The sequence below is a fragment of the Oncorhynchus keta genome, unplaced genomic scaffold (genome assembly GCF_023373465.1).
Source record: "Oncorhynchus keta strain PuntledgeMale-10-30-2019 unplaced genomic scaffold, Oket_V2 Un_scaffold_5444_pilon_pilon, whole genome shotgun sequence".
NCBI classification, from domain to species: domain Eukaryota; kingdom Metazoa; phylum Chordata; class Actinopteri; order Salmoniformes; family Salmonidae; genus Oncorhynchus; species Oncorhynchus keta.
This window is the reverse complement of record NW_026290960.1, coordinates 1,769,513-1,794,302: the sequence shown is the minus strand read 5'-3', so window position 1 is coordinate 1,794,302 and position 24,790 is coordinate 1,769,513. Positions and strand designations below refer to the sequence as shown.

The following is a 24,790-nucleotide window of genomic DNA, read 5'->3' as shown; positions in this document are numbered from 1 at the left end:
ATCTCTCCGGGAAGAAGAAAGGCGGGGGTGTGTTTCATGATTAACGACTCATGGTGTAATTGTAACAACATACAGTAATTCAAGTCCTTTTGTTCACCTGACATAGAATTCCTCATAATCAAATGCTGACTGTATTATCTCCCAAGATAATTATCCTCGGTTATTGTCAAAGCAGTGTATATCTCCCCTCAAGCCGATACCACGACGGCCCTCAAGGAACTTCACTGGACTTTATGCAAACTGGAAACCATATATCCTGAGGCTGCATTTATTGTAGCTGGGGATTTTTACAAAACAAATTTGAGAACAAGGCTTCCTAAATTCTATCAGCATATTGACTGTAGTATTCGAGCTGGCAAAACTCTGGATCACTGCTACTCTAAATTCCACATGTATACAAGGCCCTCCCCCGCCCTCCTTTTGGCAAATCTGACCACGACTTCATTTTGCTGCTCCCTTTCCCTTCCTTTAGGCAAAAACTCAAACAGGATGTACCTGTGTTAAGAACTATTCAACGCTGGTCTGACCAATCAGAATCCAAGCTTCAAGATTGTTTTGCTCATGCGGACTGGGACATGTTCCGGGTGGCCTCAGAATAATACCCTGGGTCTCAACCCTGCCCTGTGCAATTGTGTCTTGGACTTCCTGACGGGCCGCACCCTGGTGGTGAAGGTAGGAAACAACATCTCCACTTCGCTGATCCTCAACACTGGGGCCCCACAAGGGTGTGTGCTCAGCCCCCTCCTTACTCTCTGCTCACCAATGACTGCGTTGCCTCCAACTCAATCATCAGGTTTGCAGACGACACAACAGTACTAGGCTTGATTACCAATAACGACGAGACAGCCTACAGGGAGGAGGTGAGGGCACTCAGAGTGTGGTGTTAGCAAAATAACCTCTCACTTAACGTCAACAAAACAAAAGAGGTGATCATGGACTTCTGGAAACAGCAGAGGGAGCGCACCCCCCCCATCCACATCAACGGAACAGTAGTGGAGAAGGTTGAACGTTTCAAGTTCCTTGGCGTACACATCACGGACAAACTGAAGTGGTACACCACACAGACAGTGTGGTAAGGAAGGCGCAACAGTACCTCTTCATCTACTGCCTACATACAGATTTGAAATCGTTGGCCACTTTAATAAATGGATCACTAGTCACTTTAATAATGCCACTTTAATAATGTTTACATATCTTGGATTACTAACATTACTCATATCTCCTATGTATATACTGTATTTTATACCATCTATTGCATCTTGCCTATGCCACTCTATCATTGCTCATCCTTATATTCATATGTAAAGTTGAAGTCGGAAGTTTACATACACCTTAGCCGCATACATTTAAACTCAGTTTTTCACAATTCCTGATATTTAATCCTAGTAAAAATTCCCTGTCTTGGTTCAGTTAGGATCACCACTTTAATTTAAGAATGTGAAATGTCAGAATAATAGTAGAGTGAATTATTTATTTCAGCTTTTATTTATTTTATCACATTCCCAGTGGGTCAGAAGTTTACATACACTCAATTAGTATTTGGTAGCATTGCCTTTAAATTGTTTAACTTGGGTCAAACGTTTCGGGTAGCTTTCCACAAGTTTCCATCAATAAGTTGGGTGAATTTTGGCCCATTCCTCCTGACAGAGCTGGTGTAACTGAGTCAGGATTCTAGGCCTCATTGCTTGCACACGCTTTTTCAGTTCTGCCCACACATTTTCTATAGGATTGAGGTCAGGGCTTTGTGATGGCCACTCCAATACCTTGACTTTGTTGTCCTTAAGCCATTTTTCCACAACTTTGAAACGATGCTTGGGGTCATTGTTCATTTGGAAGACTCATTTGCGACTAAGCTTTAACTTCTTGACTGATGTCTTGTGTTGTTGCTTCAATATATCCCCATAATTTTCCTACCTCATGATGCCATCTATTTTGTGAAGTGCACCAGTCCCTCCTGCAGCAACGCACCCCCACAACATGATGCTGCCACCCCAGTGCTTCACGGTTGGGATGGTGTTCTTCGGCTTGCAAGCGTCCCCCTTTTTCCTCCAAACATAACGATGGATGATCATTATGGCCAAAGAGTACTATTTTTGTTTCATCAGACCAGAGGACATTTCTCCAAAAAGTACAATCATTTTCCCCATGTGCAGTTGCAAACTGTAGTCTGTCTTTTTTATGGTGGTTTTGGAGCAGTGGCTTCTTCCTTGCTGAACGGCTTTTCAGGTTATGTCAATTTAGGACTCGTTTTACTGTGGATATAGACACTTCTGTACCTGTTTCCTCCAGCATCTTCACAAGGTCCTTTGCTGTTGTTCTTCGATTGATTTGCACTTTTCGCACCAAAGTACATGAATCTCTTGGAGACAGAACGTGTCTCCTTTCTGAGCGGTATGATAGCTGCGTGGTCCCATGGTGTTTATACTTGCGCACTATTGTTTGTACAGATGAAAGTGGTACCTTCAGGCGTTTGGAAATTGCTCCCAAGGATGAACCAGACTTGTGGAGGTCTACAATGTTTTAGATTTTCCCATGATGTCAAGCAAAGAGGCACTGTGTTTGAAGGCCTTGAAATACATCCACAGGTACACCTCCAACTCACTCAAATGATGTCAATTAGCCTATCAGAAGCTTCTAAAGCCATGAAATCCTTTTCTGGAATTTTCCAAGCTGTTTAAAGGGACAGTCAACCTAGTGTATGTAAACTTCTGACCCACTGGAATTGTGATACAGTGAATTATAAGTGAAATAATCTGTATACAATTGTTGGAAAAATTACTTGTGTCATGCACAAAGTAGATGTCCTAACCGACTTGCCAAAACTATAGTTTGTTAACAAGAAATTTGTGGAGTGTTTAAAAAACGAGTTTTAATGACTCCAACCTAAGTGTATGTAAACTTCCGACTTCAACTGTATTTATTCTTATTTCATCCCTTTACTTAGATTTGTGTGTATTCGGTAGTTGTTGAATTGTTAGATTACTTGTTAGATATTTCTGCACTGTCGGAACTGGAAGCACAAGCATTTCGCAACACTCACAATAACATCTGCTAACCATGTGTATGTGACCAGTAACATTTGATTTGATTTGATGATGTTCTACTTAGTATGCTCATTAAACTCAATTCCTGTTTCCCCTTCTCCCTCATACTGGATCTGTCTCTCTTCCCTTTCATACTGCCCACACTATATCAGCACATGCACCACTGTCTGTTTCCTGGCAAAAATCACACCTTTCTGTTAAATGCTGTCTTTTGCAATCAGCTGTGTCCATCTTGAAGCAGGTGGGGACAGTAGACTGGGATAAAGGAGAGATTGAATGTATCCGAAACACTCCAGCCAGCTGGTCTACTCATGCTCTGAGTGCGCGGATAACTTGCTTAAACGTTTTACTCATGTCGGCCATGGAGAACGAGAGCCCACAGTACTTGGGAGCGGGGCACGGTGACACTGTGTTATCCTCAAAGCGGGCGAAGAAGGTGTTTTGCTTGTCTGGGAGCAAGACGTCGGTGTGGCTGGTTTTCCCTTTGTAATCTTTGATTGTCTGTAGACCATGCCACATACGTCTCGTGTCTGAGCCGTTGAATTGCGACTCCACTCTGTCTCTGTACTGATGTTTTGCCTGTTTGATTGCCTTACGGAGGGAATAACTACCCACCACCCAAAGCTCATGTTCCCAGCATGCCTGTAGCATCCCTTTCACAGGATGAGACACCCCATGTCCCTGTAGGTTCAGCCAATCGTTAATTGCCAGCTGCTGTCTCCTAATCTGCAATGGCATCTCCCTCAGCTCCACCTGACGATGGGGTCTTTTCAGTGAGGTCCGGGCTGCCGAACCATACGCTCAAAGTCTATTACAGATGGAGTCAATGCAACATACATGGTCCTCAGTGAGGAATAAACAGCCCCCCATTCCATCCCTGTCAGACAGTGCATCACATTCAGCACCTTCTTACACTTTCCCACCACTCTCTCAATGTGTTCTGCCCAGGTCAGTCTAGTGTCAAAGTATACCCCAAGGAACCTGAAGAACCCCACACTCTCCAGTTCTCTCCCGTACAACCTCATCTCCCACTTTCCTCCTGGTAAAGAACATTGTCTAAATTTCTCTACAGAGAACCTGAATCCCCACATTAATCCCACCGCTCTACCTCATCAATTTATTCCTGTACTTCCTGACTATGTATGGTACATATCTTCCCCTCTTCCATAAGGCCCCATCATCTGCAAATAAAGACCTCCCAATATCCAGCAGTACCTGCAGACAGTAAACTGTTGGAAACTGTATCATTATGAATTGATACAATGTATAACTTGTTTTGTTAAAATAGATTACAGATTTGTTTCAATTAACTCCAACAATAGCTTTTAATTATCAAAAATATATCAATCAAACACAAAATATGAGACACACATACACACACACTGTACATAGTACACACATACAAGGCCTATGCTAATAGCTACCATAAATGAGGGTTTAAAAACTGATAGGCAGTGAGTAAAGCAGTAAAAGATTAGAAAAACAGACAGGAAAATTATAATTCATACCAGAAGGTGGCAGTATAACCCCTCAGTTGTTAGCGTTGACTTGCATCAATTTATTTAATTCAAATTGTCCAGGCATATGCTATAATCTTTGTTTTACAAACATACATTTGAACCAGGAACAATTGTTGTTATATTGGAATCAGTCTACTCATCATACTGATGTTGCAAACAGAAGCGTAATGATTCCTTCTCTCTCACCATCAGCATTGCAATGGCTTGACCTGTTCCTTCAGTATACTTTTATTGTGGGGGTAATTTAAACCATTCAGAAGAGGGTTAACACACACTAACAAGTTTAGGTTGTTTGTGGTGCTGGGAGTTACTGCCCTAAAATACATTTAAACCACTTCATATCTCCCTGTAAATTTAGAAGCATCTTCCAACCGAACGCTGCAAAATGATGATTTCCTCAAAACAACTCCAAAAGCAAATTAAATTGGCTTCATACATGATATCTTGAGTCATCTATATGAATGTGATATCTGTGTCACTATAACTAAGTGATGTAAGGACATGGTTTACTTTCTTCATAAAGAAGCTGTCCACCCAATCAACATTAGTGAGTTCATGAGAGCAAATGACTGCTTCCTCGGCTGTCTGTCTGCCTGTTGCCCTCCTCATCATTAACCTGGTTAATATCCTATCAGCCTCCAGCTAGACATGTCAGCAGATGTGTATGTGACTGTCAGAGGAGACAGATCACTGTGTATCTTCTACCACACAAGGAAGGAAAAACTGGGATTTGTGTTTTGGAGTGAGTGGGAAGCAAGGAAAGGCCATTGAGATGATAAATTCAATCTCTCTTCCCCAATGAGAGGAGCATATGTCAGTGGAGATCTAGTGTTGGGGGCCGGCGGGCTGGACTAGCACGTCATACTCTAACTGGGGATGCCACCTACTACTTATTTTACCTGTGGAACCGCTTGAAAAATGTCGGCAGTCAGACGTCTACGGTGGGTGGTCAAAACACAGCGTGCGCAGACAAACCCTACATCCACATTCGGTGCGATGTGTGCAAGCTATTAGTCACGGAAAGACAATTACATTTCAATTTAATCAACTGTACATTACAAAATACAATTAAGACTATGATATGAGGCGGCAGGGTAGCCTAGTGGTTAGAGCATTGGACTAGTAACCGAAAGGTTGCAAGTTCAAATCCCCGAGCTGACAAGGTTGTTCTGCCCCTGTTGTTCTGCCCCTGAACAGGCAGTTAACCCACTGTTCCTAGGCTGTCATTGAAAATAAGAATTTGTTCTTAACTGGCTTGCCTAGTAAAATAAAAGTAAAAAATAAAAAATGATGTGCTACACTGTAGCCTATACATACATGGGTGGGTGTTACCTCATCTGACCATTCAAACTGTTGATTGTTTGTTTACTTACTGTATCTACAAATTACATCATAATGACCCTTTGATATTTAGCATATCATTCTGAAGAGACAGCCTAATTAAATGCAAAAGCATTTCCCCAGAGGTGTCATGTACATGACACCCCCTCGTTGAGGGGCCACTGATTATAACCAAATTCAATATTGCAGAATGAATTCTGTGTAGGAGAATGTATTCCTCCTACTCCATACTGACATACTGACGGTGTATCTGGAAGCTTTGCAAGGCAAGTAGTAATAATGATAATAACACTATGCAACACATGTTACCATGTATAATATGGTAATATCAATGTGTAACCTTCATGTATAAAATATATTATGTATACTTGTGTGTCATGTGTGGTATATGGCCAATATACTATGGCTAAGGGCACAACGTGCCTGGATACAGCCCTTAGCCGTGGTATATTGGCCATATGCCTCTAACCCCTGAGGTGCCTTATTGCTATTATAAACTGATTACCAAAGTAATTAAAGCAATTTAAAAAAAAATGTTTTGTCATACCCGCAGTATACAGTATACGCTCTGATATACCACGGGTGTCAGCCAATCAGCATTCAGGGCTCAAACCACCCAGTTTATAAACAGTAATTACAGCTGGGAAACTTTAATCAGAAAACATTTGAAGAGGAGCAATCATTAATCAACCACATGAGACAACAATGTGAGAAGAGGTGTTAGTGTATTAGAACTACACAGCTGTAAGTTATTAAGACCGAGAGGGACAAATACATTCATGCTGTGTGAACAGAACACAAGGACAATACCTAATATACTTAATTAAAAAACCATCCTAATCTCATCAATCATCTAACCTCTAACCTATTATACGGAGACCTCTTTTGACTGGATTGTAGGAATGCGTTTCAGACAGTGGGTGCTGAGGATATGGCATTTATTTGTGACATAGGCCACCTAACATAATGTTCAAGTGAGTTCAAACATCAGACAGTACAGACCAGGGTAGGGGTCTATTCCATTTCAATTCCAGTCAATTCAGGAAATAAGCTGAAATTCCCATTTGAATGCTTTTCAATTAGAAAAATATAGAATTTAAATTTGGTTTACTTTCTGAATTGACTGGAATGTAAATGGAATTGACCCCAACCCTGGTTACAGAGCAGTGGAGAGATAACTGACAAATACAGAGACAAAACAATAGAACATCAGACGTCAGACATGAGGGAGGAGTCAGACAGGTGAGGACACAAAGACATCAGAGAGAACATCATTGGGTTATTTAAAAGGAATCCTAAACAGGTGTGTTCTCAGCTGTGTTTTTGAGCGTGAACAGAACATTTGAAGTGGTTCTGAACTGAAGTGGCAGATGTGTGGTGGGAGTGAGCAGATCCTGGGTGCAGACCTTACTGAATGATCAAGCACCCATAGTGTGAGATGGGGAAATGTGGCTATTGGCTACCATTTGTTCCTAACATCTACATGTATTAGATGTTGTGTGCGGTAAATGTCCATAAAACTACTTAAACCCCACACTGTCAGTTTACAGGAACCTGGATAGAGCCCCCACTTGTCACAAACCGGCTCGAAGTCCATAACAAAAAGGAAGACAATGTGGAGATAAGGAATAGGAAACATATTTATTAACTGAAGTAATGTAAATACAATTAACAATGGTGTGTGTAGTCAGTAATCGGTAGTGTAAGTGAGTGGTTGCGTGCATAAATGTGATAATGAGGGATATTGAACGGTGCCAAAGCAAACAAACAAACAAAACAGCCAAAACCCAAATCTAACAGTGTGTCTGCATGGAGAGAGTCTCCTTAATGAATGGGGGAGAGGTATATTTATCCCGGGACACACCCGGGCCCAGGTGTGTCCATTGTTGCTGACGACCCTCTTGGTGGAAGAGTGGGGTAACATCTCACAGCAAGAACTGGCAAATCTGGTGCAGTCCAGAGATGCACTGCAGTACTTAATGCAGCTGGTGGCCACACCAGATACTGACTGTTACTTTTGATTTTGACCCCCCCTTTGTTCAGGGACACATTATTCCATTTCTGTTAGTCACATGTCCGTGGAACTTGTTCAGTTTATGTCTCAGTTGTTGAATCTTGTTATGTTCATACAAATATTTACACATGTTAAATTTGCTGAAAATAAACGCAGTTGACAGTGAGAGGATGTTTATTTTTTTGCTGAGTTTACATTGAGTCAGCCTTCATATATACAGTGTAAGTCCTGTTTGTTTGTGAATGATGTATCTGTTACCAAAGTTGAATGTATTACATGTCAACGGGCCACACTCTAGTAAATGTTTCATTATAGACATATAGAGTTTCAGTCAAGTAAGCTACACAGAACAAATAACAGTTTGGAAAAATGTGATACCCTGCCTACAGGAACTGTCATGACTGGCAGAACATATTGGTAAATGTCATTGAAATACAATGGGCTAATGTTATTGGTTCAGTTTATAATACAATGGATTGTCTCAGGGTAATAAAGGTGAAATATATTACATTGCCATTATTGATTGAGAAGGCCAGAGATCATCCATTCATGCAAAAAAAGCCAGATAATAAAAAATGAGTAGGATAATAAGAGAGAACTTAGAGACTTACTTAGAGACTGGACAATACTGAGAGAAATGGTGAATGTGTGTACCATATTGATTTTTTTTCAGTTTGAAGACAAGATTTAAACATTAAATCATGAATATACATTATTTATGTAAGGCGCCCACATGTAGTGTTTATGTAAGTAAGTGTTGCTTGCTTAAACTTGATTTTTAGTACACACTTGTTATATTTCCTCGCATAAAAAGCAAGTTATTTTCTCTCACTCACGCTGTGAGTACAATCTGTTGATTTCTCAGTCCTGCTATAGCCTGAGGAAAAGTGAAGCTTCTCTTCCCTGGCTGACTAAAGTAATCTGGTATAGGCCCCTATGGAATATCAGTCAATATCAGTGTTAAAGGGAGCAGAAACTGACAGAATTAATATCTATCCACTTGTACTGTTTTGTGCATTTTTAATAAACCCTGTTTCCACAACATAATGGGATTTTAATTCTCAAGGACAGAATCAAAATGCTTATTTATTAGTCAGAGCATTATGGTGATAATGTGATTTATTCTATTCTCAAGTGCGGCTGGGGCGGCAGGGTAGCCTGGTGGTTAGAGTGTTGGACTAGTAACCGGAAGGTTGCAAGTTCAAACCCCCGTGCTGACAAGGTACAAATCTGTCGTTCTGCCCCTGAACAGGCAGTTAACCCACTGTTCCCAGGCCGTCATTGAAAATAAGAATGTGTTCTTAACTGACTTGCCTGGTAAAGGTAAAAAAAATCAAATAAAAAAAGTACAGAATCTTTGTATTAAAAATAAAGTCAGATCAATTTGGAGTTTTCTCTCTGTTTCTTCAATTAAAGCTTCAGGAGACAAACACATGATATTGTAGTCAATTAGTAGACTAGTCTTCCAGTCAACAAGTAGTAATGAGATGATTTTAAGTGAAGTATCTCTCTGTGTTATTAAATAACTTTATTGGTCTTCTGATGTGCCTGTTGATATCATGCCTGGAATTTCACATTGTGGAATGATTATTACGATGGTATTCTACGTTCCACTTAGTTTTTGGTCTATGTGTGTAGGCTATGAGACATTATTTTTGTCAGTCAAACTAAAGGATTCCAGGTAGGCTAGCTGAGAACAAGTTCTCATTTGCAACTGTGACCTGGCCAAGATAAAGCAAAGAAGTTCGACACATAGAACAACACAGAGCTACACATGGAATAAACAAACATACAGTCAATAAAAGTCTATATACAGTATGTGCAAATGAGGTAGGATAAGGGAGGTAAGGCAATAAATAGGCCATGGTGGCGAAGTAATTACAATATAGCTATTAAACACTGGAATGGTAGATGTGCAGAAGATGAATGTGCAAGTAGAGATACTGGGGTGCAAAGGAGCAAGATACATAAATAAATACAGGATGGGGATGAGGTAGTTGGATGGGCTATTTACAGATGGGCTATGTACAGGTGCAGTGCTCTGTGAGCTGCTCTGACAGCTGGTGCTTAAAGCTAGTGAGGGAGATATGAGTCTCCAGCTCCAGTGATTTTTGTAGTTCGTTCCAGTCATTGGTAGCAGAGAACTGGAAGAAAAGGCGTCCAAAAGAAGAATTGGCTTTGGGGATGACCAGTGAGATATACCTGCTGGAGCGCATGCTACTGGTGGGTGCTGCTATGGTGACCAGTGAGCTGAGATAAGTATGAAGCGAGGGCCAGCCAACGAGAGCGTACAGGTCTCAGTGGTGGGTAGTATATGGGGCTTTGGTGACAAAATGGATGGCACTGTGATAGACTGCATCCAATTTGTTGAGTAGAGTGTTGGAGGCTATTTTGTAAAAGACATCGCCGAAATGGTGGATCGGTAGGATGGTCAGTTTTAAGAGGGTATGTTTGGCAGCATGAGCGAAGGTAGATTTAATTTTGAATCGGAGATGCTTAATATCTGGAAGGAGAGTTTACAGTCTAACCAGACACCTAGGTATTCGTAGTTGTCCACATACTCTAAGTCAGAACTGTCCAGTATACAGGACATGCACTCTGCAACCCTGATAAATTGTTCATACCTCAAGTATGAAAACCTTAACTTTTCCTTTTTGGAAACTTTTAATAATTTAATGTAAGGTAAATGTCAAAGAATTTGAAAATATTTGGTTTTATTGAATATAAATCATTTAATATCAACAATACAATGCAGCACATCCTCAATAACGATAAATACACATGTACATTTAATTCACCCCTCATTTCAGATCCAGTGACATTGCAAATAGCATTTTGGTCAACTGTAAACTGAACAGACATGTTACAATCATGTTAAAGCATATGAGATTTGATTCCATATTGACCAAAACCTTTATAGACATAGACTGGATGACTTCATCTTGGTTATAAGGAACATTATGATAGACTTCTGCATCACTTTCTGTTGTTTTGAATGTAGCTCTCTAATATCTTCATCAACAATCCAGTCTCCTATGGGATATTAAGAGAATGCCATTAAATAATGCAGTAGACTTGTATTTTCTACTGCACAGTTAAATCTCTTGTGAGACCGGTTGAGGCTCACCTGGTTAAGATAATGTCATTAAACAATACAATTATGAATCAGGATAGTCTCATCATAAATTGTACAGATAAATCTATGGTCATATACAGGTTGGTGTTGTTGATAGCTCACCTGGTTTTTAGAGCGGTTCTCTGTGTCATCTCTGAGTTGGGCTTGCAACGCGACCCTCAGCACATCTTGGAAGAGATTTCCCATCCCGTTCTGTTCCGGACTCAAGGCGACCTCGAACGCATCCACAGACTGCCCATCGGGAGATTGGAGCAGAGGGCTATCCATGACACTCTTCTTGCCCATAAAATGACCTTGGAGGTAAGAGAAAGTTATATTTTGGTCATTTGATTCTCAAGTGAAATGAAATATTTACTAACATGTTGAAAGTCTATTTTGAAAGAGTAAATATAGCTTTATTTGATAAGGGCTAGACTTAATCCATTGTTGTAATTAGGAATAAAAATATATATAATTGCCAGATTTTACTTCTACAATTGTATGCTGTGTTGTAGATGACATTGAGAATAGTCTTCGCGTGCCTTACCTGTCGCCCAAAGATTCCCTCTTTGATTAACTTTAATTTTCGCAACTTTATTTCCAAGTTCGGTTAAATCAAAACTCACTGAAGTGGTTACAGAAATGTAAGAAAAAAGCACAAGGTAGGTAAAAAAACCAAGTTGGCAAACGTTCAAAAAAATTCCGGACATCTCTACGGAAGAAATGGGCTGTAGAACTCTTCTCCAGGACGCAAAATTTCCAAATGGCAATAGAAGCGCAGTTATCCGTGACAGACTTTCAAACTCAATCCGATGCTGCATTTATACCATGCTGATCTGGGTGGGCTCTCTTGCGTGACACCGACACGAAGTCAGGGGGATTTTATGCAGAGCAATTCACAAGCATGGTTGTTGACCAAATCCAAACTGTCAGTCATTTTCACAGTTTATATCGGTCACAACGTAATGATTCGTGCGTAATCTTTAACTCTATAAATTATATTTGCTGCGTAAATTACGGGCGATTATCTCGAACAATAGGTGGCTTTAACATAGCCTATCAGTGTCAACAGCTATGTGGAAACATGTCGATATCAACATGTCAATGATTTCATAATTAATTAGTCCATAGTAAACTCAATTAAGGATACTGCTGGGGGAATATTCCAATATTTTTAGTTTAGAAAACTAATCTATAGATGAATAGGCCTATTTTGGAGAATGCAATGCAACTATTGAAGTGGTTGATCATATTACAGACGGGTTTCTCAATCCGTTAATACAGGACTTGTAAAGGCATTACTTTTTAAATATATTTTTCTTTCTTAAAAAAAACAACATTTTATTCATATTTTTTATTATTCAGATGTTTCTGGGGGTGATGCAGCATCTCTACTAATATGTATTATCAACAGAGAAGTCAGTATTAGCCCCTTGAGATAAATGTATATCTTAGGAGAAATGATTGGAGGTGTAAATTAGGTCCATTATCAGCTCTGCCCACAACAGATCCCTTCAGCTTTCCTTACATCATGGATGCATGGCAGGAAATTCAGGCCAACACATTGGATGCATCACAAATGGAACCCTATACATCGTGCACTACTTTTGACCAGAGCACTATGGGCTATGTAGGGAATAGGGTGCCATTTGGGATGCAAACATTATTTCCTGCCAAGACACCCCCGAGGCCTTAGTTCCACATGAGTAGCCTGACATTTGGCTGTCAGTTGTGGCACACAGGCAGTCGTGGTCACTGGACCGGGGTCTCAGTCCCGCGGACCTCAGCCTCCGGTCTTAGGACAGGAGGGCTTGGACCCGAAATGGCACCCTATTCCCTATGTAGTGCAGTACTTTTGACCAGGGCCCGTAGTGCACTGATCAAAAGTAGCGCACTATGGAACCGGTTGCCCTTTGAGATGCAGAAGAGGACTTGCTGATTCTCACCCTAGAATTAAATCTGTTGAGACAGTGTCCTTTTTGACACTTCAGGGTGCTAACTGGGAAGTTAAGTAAGACAACTAGGCCTACTACTTGGTATTGTCCCCTGTCTAACCTTTGACATCCAAGACTCCAGTCACGCTGTTCCTTCATTTAGCTTGGGTGCCGTGGGTTTGTGTGACAGAAATGAGGATATTATGAATAGACTATCAAGACAACCAAGTACGTTGATGAAGGAGTTTGATGCAAGAGAGACAAAGTACGTTCAGACATTTGGGGCGGATTCTCAGGGCAAAGATTAAGCCTAGTTCTGGAATAAAAGCATGGTCAATGTAAAATCTCCATCAAATCAAATCAAATTGTATTAGTCATATGCGCCGAATACAACAGGTGTAAGTAAACTTAACCGTGAAAATGTTTACTTACAAGCCATTTTCAATAACACAAAAGGAATCAAATTACAAGTTGCTTCATTGTCCAGGACTAAACTTAATCTGTGACCAGGAAATTGTCTCTTAATAAATTAAATTACTTGACAAGGACAATACTTGAAAGGTTGATTGAGGTCTATGGTCGATCTGGACTCGACTCGCATGGAAGCCATGAATTTGAAGGACTCAAGGATTAGAGGTTATTTCATCTTAAAGTGCCTGAAGGATGTGTGAAGTACCTACAGACTGAGTCAATGCAGGTAATTCCCTAGAGACCTGGAAAGTGTTGGTGTCCCCCAAACATACCTGATTAACCCTTTGATGGGGATTAGACTATGTTGGAGGGATTTCCAGTATTCTATATAAAGACCTATAGGATTCACCATTAGATAAATTAGAAACGGTATAAGCAAACCACATCTAGACTGCATGTCCTTTTAAGATTGTCTGAATGTGAAGTAAAACAAATTGCGGTAACTGCTGTGCTTTAAAAAAATCCCAGTCTACCACCAACAAACCTTCTATCACTCTATATTAGCAACATCCTCCAGAAATGCAAGATGATTTTAAGACTGTGACCCCCCACGGTTAATTAGAATTTTAACTCATACCATCAGGGAAAGGGTCCATCAAATGAAGACTGTGAGCAAAATCTGCCTTAATATCTGTCAATAAATAATGCATAAAATATGGTTGTATTTATTTTATTATTGTGTAACAATTTTAACGGTGTGGGAGGAATACTGTTTGACCGCGTCTCAAGAATATTTGGATGCTGTATAGTGTTTATTGAATAAGGCCCTTTGTCAGGTTGCGTCCCAAAGCTTTAAAACGCTTCATTTGAAGAGGCAAATATTTATCCTTCATGACATCTTCATAGTAACTTTGTTTATTCTTAGTTCTTCCTCCCCACCATGAGAGCATACACAGTGTCTTCAGACCGTATTCACACCCTTTGACCATACTTTGTTGTGTTACAGCCTGAATGATTCAAAATGGACACAATTTAGACTTTGCATCACTGGCCTACACACAATACCCCATAATGTCAAAGTGGAATTATGCTTTCAGACATTCTTACAAATTCATAAAAAATGTCATTCTGAAATATCTTGAGTCAATAATAATTCAATCCTATAGTTATGTACGACAAGCCTAAATAAGTTCAGGAGTAAAACTTTGCTTAACAAGTCACATAATAAGTTGCATGGACTCACTCTGTGCGTAATAATAGTGTTTAACATGTTTTTTTAATGACTACCTCATATCTGTACCCTCATATATAATTAATTATCTGTAAGGCCCCTCAGTCGAGCAGTGAATTTCAAACACAGATTCAACCACAAAGACAAGGGAGGTATTCCAATGCCTTGCAAAGAAAGGCACCTATTGGTAGATGGGTAAAAATAACAAAAGCAGACATTGAAAATACCTTTGAGCATGATGAAGTTATTAATTGCACTTTGGATGGTGTATCAATACACCCAGTCACTACAAAGATACAGGCGTACTTCCTAACTGCTGGAGAGGGAGGAAACCACTCAGCGATTTCACCATAAGGCCAATGGAGACTTTAAAACAGTTACAGAGTTTAATGGCTGTGAAAGGAGAAAACTGAGGACGAATCAACAACATTGTAGTTACTCCACAATACTAACCTAAATGACAGAGTGAAAATAATGCAGTCTCCACAGAATTAAATAAAATAGCCCAAAACATTCATCCTAAAGTAAAACAGCAAATAACAGCAAATGTGGCAAATAATTTAATTGTATGTCCTGAATACAAAGTGTTATGTTTTAAGGGCAAATCCAACACAACACATCACTGAGCACCACTCTTCATATTTTCAAGCATGCTGGTGGCTGCATCATGTTATGAGTATGCTTGTCATCGGCAAGGACTGGGGAGTTTGTTTAGCATAAAAAGAAAAATAATGGAGCTAAGCACAGGCAAAATCCTAGAGGAAAACCTGGTTCACTCTGCTTTCCAACAGATACCAGGAGACAAATTCACCTTTCAGCGGGACAATAACGTAAAACATAAGGCCATTGAATTAAAGTTTCTTACCAAGATGCCATTGAATGTTCCTGAGTGACCTAGTTACAGTTTTTACTTAAATCGTCTTGAAAAACTATGGCAAGACTTGAATATTTCTGTCTAGCTATGATCAACAACAACCAGACAGAGCTTGAATAATAAAAAATAATAATAAAGTGCAAATATTGTACAATCCAAGTGTGCAAAGCTCTTAGAGACTTTCCCAGAAAGACTAACAGCTGTAATCGCTGCCAAAGGTGACTAACATATATGGACTCAGGGGTGTGAACACTTATGTAAATGAAACATTTCCGTATTGTATTTTCAATAAATATGCAAACATTTTTAAAAACATGTCTTCTCTTTGTCATTATGGGCTATTGTGTGTTCAGGTTGTAACACAACAAAATGTGGAAGAAGTCAATGGGTATGAAAACTTTCGTAAGGCACTGTATGTCAAAAGGGCAAACATCGGTTCAGAATATTGTTAAAAAAATATATATATATATATATATATATATATATATACATATATATTTATACAGTACCAGTCAAAAGTTTGGACACACCTACTCATTCAAGGGTTCTTCTTAATTTGAACTATTTCCTACATTTTAGAATAATAGTGAAGACATCAAAACTATGAAATGACACATATGGAATCATGTAGATGACAAGTTCATTAGAGTTACCATTAGAGTGACTCAGAAATTGCAGCCCAAATAAATGCTTTAGAGTTCAAGTAACAGAACACATCTCAACATCAACTCTTCAGAGATGACTGCGTGAATCAGGCCTTCATGGTCAAATTGCTGCAAAGAAACCATTACTAAAGGACACTAATAAGAAGAAGAGACTTTCTTGGGCCAAGAAACACCAGCAGAGGACATTAGACCGGTGGAAAACTGGCCTTTGGTCTGATGAGTTCAAATCTGAGATTTTTGGTTCTAACCGCCGTGTCTTTGTGAAACGCAGAGTAGGTGACTGGATGATCTCTGCATGTTTGGTTCCCACCGTGAAGCATGGAAGAGGTGTGATGGTGGTTTGCTGGTGACACTGTCAGTGATTTATTTAGAATTCAAGGCACACTTAACTAGCATGGCTACCACAGCATTCTGCAGCGATACGCCATCCCATCTGGTTTGCGCTTAGTGGGACTATCATTTGTTTTTCAACAGGACAATGACCCAACACACCTCCGGGCTGTGTAAGGGCTATTTGACCAAGAAGGAGTGATGGAGTGCTGCCTCCCCAATTTACAACCTCAAACCAAGAAAATAAAATCTCTTCAATGAGTAGGTGTGTCCAAACTTTTGACTGCACATATATAGTGAACCAAAATATAAACACAACATGAAACAATTTCAAAGTTCCAGATCATATAAAGAAATCAGTCAATGTAAATAAATTCATTAAGCCCTAATCTATGTATTTCACAACTGGGAATACAAAGCTGCATCTGTTGGTCACAGATACCTTAATAAAAGGTAGGGGCGTGGATCAGAAAACCAATATCTGGTATGATCACCGTTTGCCTCATGCAGCGTGACACAACTCCTTCGCAAAGAGCTGATCAGAAAGTTGATTGTGGCCCGTGGAATGTTGTCCCACTCCGATTCAATGGCTGTGCAAAGTTGCTGGATATTGGCGGGAATTAGAATACACTGTCGTACATGTCGATCCAGATCATCCTAAACATGCTCAACGGGCGACATGTCTGGTGAGTACGCAGGCCATAGAAAAACTAGGACATTTTCAGCTTCCAGGAATTGTGTACAGATCCTTGCTACATGGGGCCATGCATGATCATGCTGAAACATGAGGTCATGGTGGCGGATTAATTGCACAATAGGCCTCAGGATCTCGTCACAGTATCTCTGTGCATTCAAATTGCCATCTATAAAATGCAATTGTTTTTGTCTGTAGCTTATGTCTGCCCATAACCACCATGGGGCACTCTGTTCACGTTGACATCAGTTAACACCATACACTTGGTATGTGGTTGTGAGGCCGGTTGGATGTACTGCAAGATTCTCTTAAACAACGCTGGAGGCAACTTATGGTAGAGAAATTAACATTCAATTATCTGTTAACAGCTCTGGTGTACATTCCTGCAGTCAGCATGCCAATTGCACACTCCCTGACTGTAAGTCGCTCTGGATAAGAGAGTCTGCTAAATGACTCAAATGTAAATGTCATATTTAGCCTGCATGTAAAATAATGGCATTTTGAAAATGCACAAATGTGTTTTAGTGAAGTTATGATAGATAAGAAAAAAAACACTAGATGCATAAGTTACCAGATTGCAGGATAGAGGGTAACAGATGTCATATTTAATGTCAAACATATCACTTGTCATTCAATATATCAAGCAAAGCAAAACCTAATTAAATGTGAAAACAAAATACACAATTAACCATCTAAAATGTTGGATTCATGTTCTGAAAAAAATAAAGAAACACAACTCTTTATTCTACTTAAATTATATCTAATTTCCCTCACAAAAATAATGAATGCTTGTTTTTATATAATGTAAACACTATCCACATTTCTAGACACAATTCAAAACACATGGTAGAGAAAAAGCAACTTAATTTGACATAATCAACATAATTCTGTCTTGAAAGGCATGGTGGGGTGGGGATTTCCAATTCTTCCTCCGTGGCAGATAGTGAGGTAGTCTCTTCCTCACTCCCGATGGACCAGGACAAACAGACCCAGCAGGAAGAGAACAGCGTACTGGGAAGAACAACAAAATATTAGTATCCCTGTTCCGAGGATCTGAAACCAGCTGCTTTCGTCTGCCAGTTGCTCTCCCACTGTTTAGTGTATGGCTGCTGGTCAGGCTCACTAACCTTTAGAGTACCTGCATAACGCCCCTAATAAGGCTGAATTTAGTAAACAATTCATAAAACCTTAAGTGATGACGATGTAAAATATCTTACCTTGAATTTGGGATAGTCGTTCATCAGAATGGTAACGATTCCGATGTATGGCACAAACCTGGAGACAAAAATTGACATTCAACATCAGATGACATGTTCATGACAATGTCATGTCGCTGTTATGATGTACAATTCAAGTAAATTATTACCTAACATTACATCTTCAATAGTTAAATACAGTGGTGGGAAAAGTACTCAATTGTGGTACTTGAGTAAAAGTAAAGATACCTTCATAGAAAATGACAAGTAAAAGTCACCCAGTAAAATACTACTTGAGTAAAAGTCTAAAAGTATTTGGTTTTAAATATATTTCAGTATCAAAAGTAAATGGAATTGCTAAAACGTACTAAAGAATCAAAAGTCAAAGCATAAATCCTTTCAAATTCCTTATATTAAGCAAATCAGACGACAACATTTTCGATATACGGAGAGCCAGGGGCACACGCCAACACTCAGACATAATTTACAAATGAAGCATTTGTGATCAGTGGCAGTAGTGACCTGGGATGTTCTCTTGATAAGTGTGTGAATTAAAAAAAAATTGGGAGTCAGGGAAAATGTATGGAGTAAAAAGTACATTATTTTCTTTAGGAATGTCCCAGGCCCTCCCAGGCACTCTCATTTGTTGACTTCTGTAATCGAAAAAGCCTTGGTTTCATGCATGTTAACATCAGAAGCCTCCTCCCTAAGTTTGTTTTACTCAATGCTTTAGCACACTCCGCCAACCCTGATGTCCTTGCCGTGTCTGAATCCTGGCTCAGGAAGGCCACCAAAAATTCTGAGATGTCCATATCCAACTACAACATTTACCGTCGAGATAGAACTGCCAAAGGGGGAGGAGTTGCAATATACTGCAGAGATAGCCTGCAAAGTTCTGTCATACTTTTCAAGTCTATGCCCAAACAGTTCAAGCTTCTAATTTGAAAAATTAATCTCTCCAGAAATAAGTCTCTTACCGGTGCCGCCTGTTATAGGCCCCCCTCAGCTCCCAGCTGTGCCCAGGACACCATATGTGAATTGATTGCCCCTCATCTATCTTCAGAGTTCGTTCTGTTAGGTGACCTAAACTGGGATATGCTCAACACCCCGGCAGTCCCACAAGCTAAGCTTGATGCCCTCAATCTCACACAAATCATCAAGGAACCCACCAGGTACAACCCTAAATCTGTAAACATGGGCACCCTCATAAATATTACCCTGACCAACTTGCCCTCCAAATACACCTCTGCTGTTTTCAATCAGGATCTCAGCAATCACTGCCTGCATCCTCTATGGGTCCGCAGTCAAACGACCACCCCTCAGCACTGTCAAACGCTCCCTAAAACACTTCTGCGAGCAGGCCATTCTAATTGACTTGGCCCGGGTATCATGGAAGGATATTGACCTCATCCCGTCAGTCAAGAATGTCTTGTCGTTCTTAAAAAGTAATTTCCTCACCATCTTAAATAAGCATGCCCCTTTCAAAAAAATGTAGAACTAAGAACAGATATAGCCTTTGGTTCACTCCAGACCTGACTGCCCTTGACCAGCACAAAAACATCCTGTGGCGGACTGCAATAGCATTGAATAGTCCCCGCGATATGCAACTGTTCAGGGAAGTCAGGAACCAATACACAGAGTCAGTCAGGAAAGCAAAGCTAGCTTTTTTAAAACAGAAATTTGCATCCTGTAGCTCAAACTCCAAAAAGATTTGGGACACTAAAGTCCATGGAGAACAAGAGCACCTCCTACCAACTGCTCTGAGTCTTGGTAACACGGTCACCACCGATAAATCCATGATAATCGAACATTTCAATAAGAATCTCACTTCGGCTGGCCATGCTTTCCCCCCCCGCAGCTACTTGCCCAAGCCTCCCCAGCTTCACCTTCACTCAAATCCAGATGGCAGATGTTCTGAAAGAGCTGAAAAACCTGGACAAATCAGCTGGGGTAGACAATCTGGACCCTCTATTTCTAAAATGAACTGCCGCCATTGTTGCAACCCCGATTATTAGTCTGTTCAACCTCTTTCGTATCGTCCGAGATCTCTAAAGATTGGAAAGCTGCCGTGGTCATCCTCCTCTTCAAAGGGGGTGACACTCTAGACCCAAACTGTTATAGACCTATATCCATCCTGCCCTGCCTCTCTAAAGTCTTCGAAAGCCAAGTCAATAAACAAATCATTGATCATTTCGAATCCCACCGTACCTTCTCCGCTCTGCAATCCGGTTTCCGAGCTGGTCACAGGTGCACCTCAGCCACGCTCAAGGTACTAAACGATATCATAACTGCCATCGATAAAAGAGAGTATTGTGCAGCCGTCTTCATCGACCTGGCCAAGGCTTTTCGAACTCTGTCAATCACCGTATTCTTATCGGCAGACTCAATAGCCTTGGTTTCTCAAATGACTAACTCGCCTGGTTCACCAACAACTTCGCAGACAGAGTTCAGTGTGTCAAATCTGAGGGCCTGTTATCCGGACCGCTGGCAGTCTCTATGGGGGTACCACAGGGTTCAATTCTCGGGCCCACTCTTTTCTCTGTATATATCAATGATGTCGCTCTTGCTGCGGGCGATTCCCTGATCCACCTCTACGCAGACGACACCATTCTGTATACATCTGGCCCTTCTTTGGACACTGTGTTAACTAACCTCCAAACGAGCTTCAATGCCATACAACACTCCTTCCGTGGCCTCCAAATGCTCTTAAACGCTAGTAACACCAAATGCATGCTTTTCAACCATTCGCTGTCCGCACCCGCCCGACTAGCATCACTACCCTGGACGGTTATGACCTAGAATGTGTGGACAACTACAAATACCTAAGTGTCTGGCTAGACTGTGAATTCTCCTTCCAGACTCATATTAAACATCTCCAATACAAAATCGAATCTAGAATCGGCTTTCTATTTCGCAAAAAAAACTTCCCCTAGTAAAACTGACTATCCTACCGATCCTCGACTTCAGCGATATCATCTACAAAATAGCTTCCAATATTCTACTCAGCAAATTGGATGTAATCTATCACAGTGCCATCAGTTTTGTTAAGCGCCTTATACCACCCACCACTGCGACCTGTATGCTCTAGTCGGCTGACCCTCGCTACATATTCGTCGCCAGACCAACTGGCTCCAGGTCATCTACAAGTCTATGCTAGGTAAAGCTCTGCCTTATCTCAGCTCACTGGTCACAATAACAACATCCACCCATAGCACTCGCTTCAGCAGGTATATCTCACTGGTCATCCCCAAAGCCAACACCTCCTTTGGTCGCCTTTCCTTCCAGTTCTCTGCTGCCAGGTTTCTATTACAAACGGACATTGTCCATTTAAGACACAGTTGCCCCTTTTAGAGCTGTTGCATATTGAGTATTTTCAGTCAGCCGGATCATTTGGCTCCTTTCACCTAAAAGAGCTTCTCATTTGGCTCCCAAGCGGCTCCTCATCAGTTGTGCTTAGAAATTTACATAAAACCATGAAAAATGGTCAACCCTTAATTTAAAGCCTAAAATGTTACCTACCATTATGTCAGTTCGTGAAATTTGAATTCAAATACATTTTTACCTGAGGAATTACCATCTTCAGAGAATATTTTTTATAATTTATCTGCAGATAGTTGATGTCTGGAGATCAAAAAGCAGCAGTATGCACATCAGGGAGTCCAATAAACTGGCGGAAAAAATTTGCAAAAAATAACCTAAAGCAGTTTGTTCGCAAACTACACATCACTACTTTGCGCAGAAGTGCCTAAACCATGCTCTGTTGTAACCAGAGCATTTCTAAAATGATGCCACTCGCATAATTGAAGGAGTAGAGAAATAAACGTGATGGCAATGGAAAACTGGGATCCTCCTCTTAAATAAAAAAATAAATAAAAAAGGCCAAACCCACTTTCAAAATACATTTGCCAAAACTGCTCTCGGACCTTGAATGCACCTCGAGTGTAGGGATGTGACAAATGGAAAACATTTTCTTAACTTTTAAACTGCCATTTTCATCTGAACATCCGAGTGTCAGCTACAGCATGTCAGTTAAGTTCACACAGCGTAACAGAGAAAATAACATATTTGATAATACATTTATTTGGAATATTAATTTATTATAAATTAATTTAAAATATTACTTCATATTAGGATATGTGATCTCCAGATCAGCCCCCCCACCTTTCCCCGAGATTTTTATTGCGGATTTACACTGATCTCAAATCCATCACTGTGATGGAGAACTTTAAACCATGCTTGAGCCCTTCCACTTTACAGGCTAGATGAGCGCAGACTCAAGTTCAGTTTAATTTTGCACTAAATAATATCTCAAGGGAAATGGTATCATATAGATCCAGTGAAGTGAAGCATGAGACTGAAGTCATACAGCAGACTAAGCATAGTATCACTCTGGTGGAATGAGATAAATGCTCACCCTCTGGCTCGTCCCACCACGTCTTTCTTCTCTAGCCAGTGCTGTCCCGGCTTGTATAGCCCTCTGTCATCTACAGAGTTGTTGTCACCTTTGGTCAGGAACTTGATCTCGCCATTTTCCCTGGAGATAAACAACATTTAGATTCAGTTTGGATGTCATACATCGATGCCCCAGAGCAGCTTATGAAGTTGCTCTGACAATGACATTTATTCAGTTACCCAGCATATATTAAAAAAACATATATGAGGTAAGAAATATTACAGAATATTTAGAGCCTAGTTTGAGTGTTATGTAGCAATACAAACTTTTGGGGGGAAGTAGGCCTTCTTAAACTTGTAACAAACAAAGAACTATCCCGAGAGAGAACTAGTGCATTTCAATAACTACAGAAACATCATAGACTAACTTTTCATGAATCTTTAGTACTCTGTGTACTATGGGGATCTCTCTGCCCTCTATCCTGAAGACCACAATCTCTCCGACTCTGATGGGGTCCTCGACCCGGTTTGTCAGGAACAGAAGGTCTCCTCGATGGAAAGCAGGTTCCATACTTCCACTGAAACCAAGGACATGTTACAGTCAAGGATAAGACAGGTTACTAAAAATTAGCAGATGCGCTTCAGACAAACAGTAGGTATGTTGAGCTACACTTTAGTTTTGTGAATGTGGCAAATTTCCCCTTACTATGTAAAGCGCTTTGAGTGTATTGAAAAGCACCCCATCTACATAAATCCAACACCAATGCTTTACCTGAGGACGACAACAATAGGGCTCTCGCTGCCTGTCACGACCATCAGTCCTTTCCAGATCATCAGGGCTGAGGACACTATCATACCAAAATTAAGCACCTGGTAGTAGAGCTGAAAACAAACAAGACAGATTGTCAGGTTGAGACGAGGATAAGCTAGTGTTCGCTTATAACAACTTCATAATAACTATATCTACCAACAGCTGGTCCTGGGGACTAAACAAGGTGTGCAGGCTTTTGTCCCAACCCAGTACTAATACATATGTTTCAGTTAATAAAGGGTTTGGTGATCAGCAGAATCTAGTAGAAACTAATAACTTAGGCTGGAATAAAAGTCTGCACACTTTGTAGGTCCTCAGCACCAGGTTTGAAGAAGACTGAAGTAACACCATATTTAGGCAGAGAGGAAATTGTACTGGCTAAAGCTACATTGATTTTGTAAGGTTGTTAGCTATTTATTTTGACAACCCAGTTCATCATGCATGTTTAATAGGCGATGTAACGTATATAACTAGCAGGGCAATGCTCTTTATACATGATTAAGACCACACGGAAAACTGGGTAGCTAGTTAGCGTAGACGACTTGACATTTTAGGCAACGTGCTATTAACCAGCCGGCTAATGTTGCTAGCATAACTAGATAGCTAGCTAACTAGCCTTGGTAGAATCAGTACATTCACACAACATCAAAAACAATATTATCGTACATACCTGGCGCTTATTCATCCGCCGCACATCATCAAGGAAATCTAAAGACAACATCGTCCCAGTATTGAGTTTATAAATTGACCTAAATTAAATAAAAACCAGTGATCGATACATAAAAATCGAACATATGGGTGAACGTCCGAGAAACTTGCATCCAAATCTTCCGGGTACACTCAGCCGGAAGTTCCGCCCACATTCAAAATATTTTGTCGAGGTGTCGCTTCGCGATACGGGGGCTGGCAGACAGAAGGTTTGGATATGCAAATTTTAAGAGCTTTCATTCCCTTACGTAGTGAACACCCGATTCAAATGCAATCAGTCGATCTTATCGACAACTATCATTAGAAATCAAGCGATATGAATCAGACAGTGGGGAGCCGACTGCAATGAATGTATGAAAACTCTAAAACCATAAAAAACTATGATGTCTGAAATATAACAAAACAAGAGAGAACTTTCTACAGGCTGGCACACGTTATTATAATATTCACCAGAGAGACAATCACTAGGAAGATTGCTATGTATTGGCCAATGAGAGGCTTTGAAGCCAC

At 40.4% G+C, this 24,790-nt stretch overlaps 2 protein-coding genes across 2 annotated transcripts; both read right to left on the bottom strand.

The window, feature by feature from the left end:
* Nucleotides 1-10,624: 10,624 nt before the first annotated feature.
* On the bottom strand, nt 10,625-11,818 carry nmbb (neuromedin Bb). The gene is made up of 3 exons (XM_035743713.2): nt 11,582-11,818; nt 11,158-11,348; nt 10,625-10,952 (listed from the first exon to the last, which is right to left on the bottom strand). The coding sequence occupies exons 1-3, from the start codon at nt 11,742-11,744 to the stop codon at nt 10,896-10,898; spliced, it is 411 nt and encodes a 136-aa protein (XP_035599606.2). The 5' UTR covers nt 11,745-11,818; the 3' UTR covers nt 10,625-10,895.
* Nucleotides 11,819-17,756: 5,938 nt separating this feature from the next.
* sec11a (SEC11 homolog A, signal peptidase complex subunit) lies at nt 17,757-24,442 on the bottom strand. The gene is made up of 6 exons (XM_035740368.2): nt 24,243-24,442; nt 23,534-23,643; nt 23,190-23,339; nt 22,784-22,903; nt 18,391-18,448; nt 17,757-18,184 (listed from the first exon to the last, which is right to left on the bottom strand). The coding sequence occupies exons 1-6, from the start codon at nt 24,291-24,293 to the stop codon at nt 18,134-18,136; spliced, it is 540 nt and encodes a 179-aa protein (XP_035596261.1). The 5' UTR covers nt 24,294-24,442; the 3' UTR covers nt 17,757-18,133.
* Between the last annotated feature and the right edge of the window lie 348 nt (nt 24,443-24,790).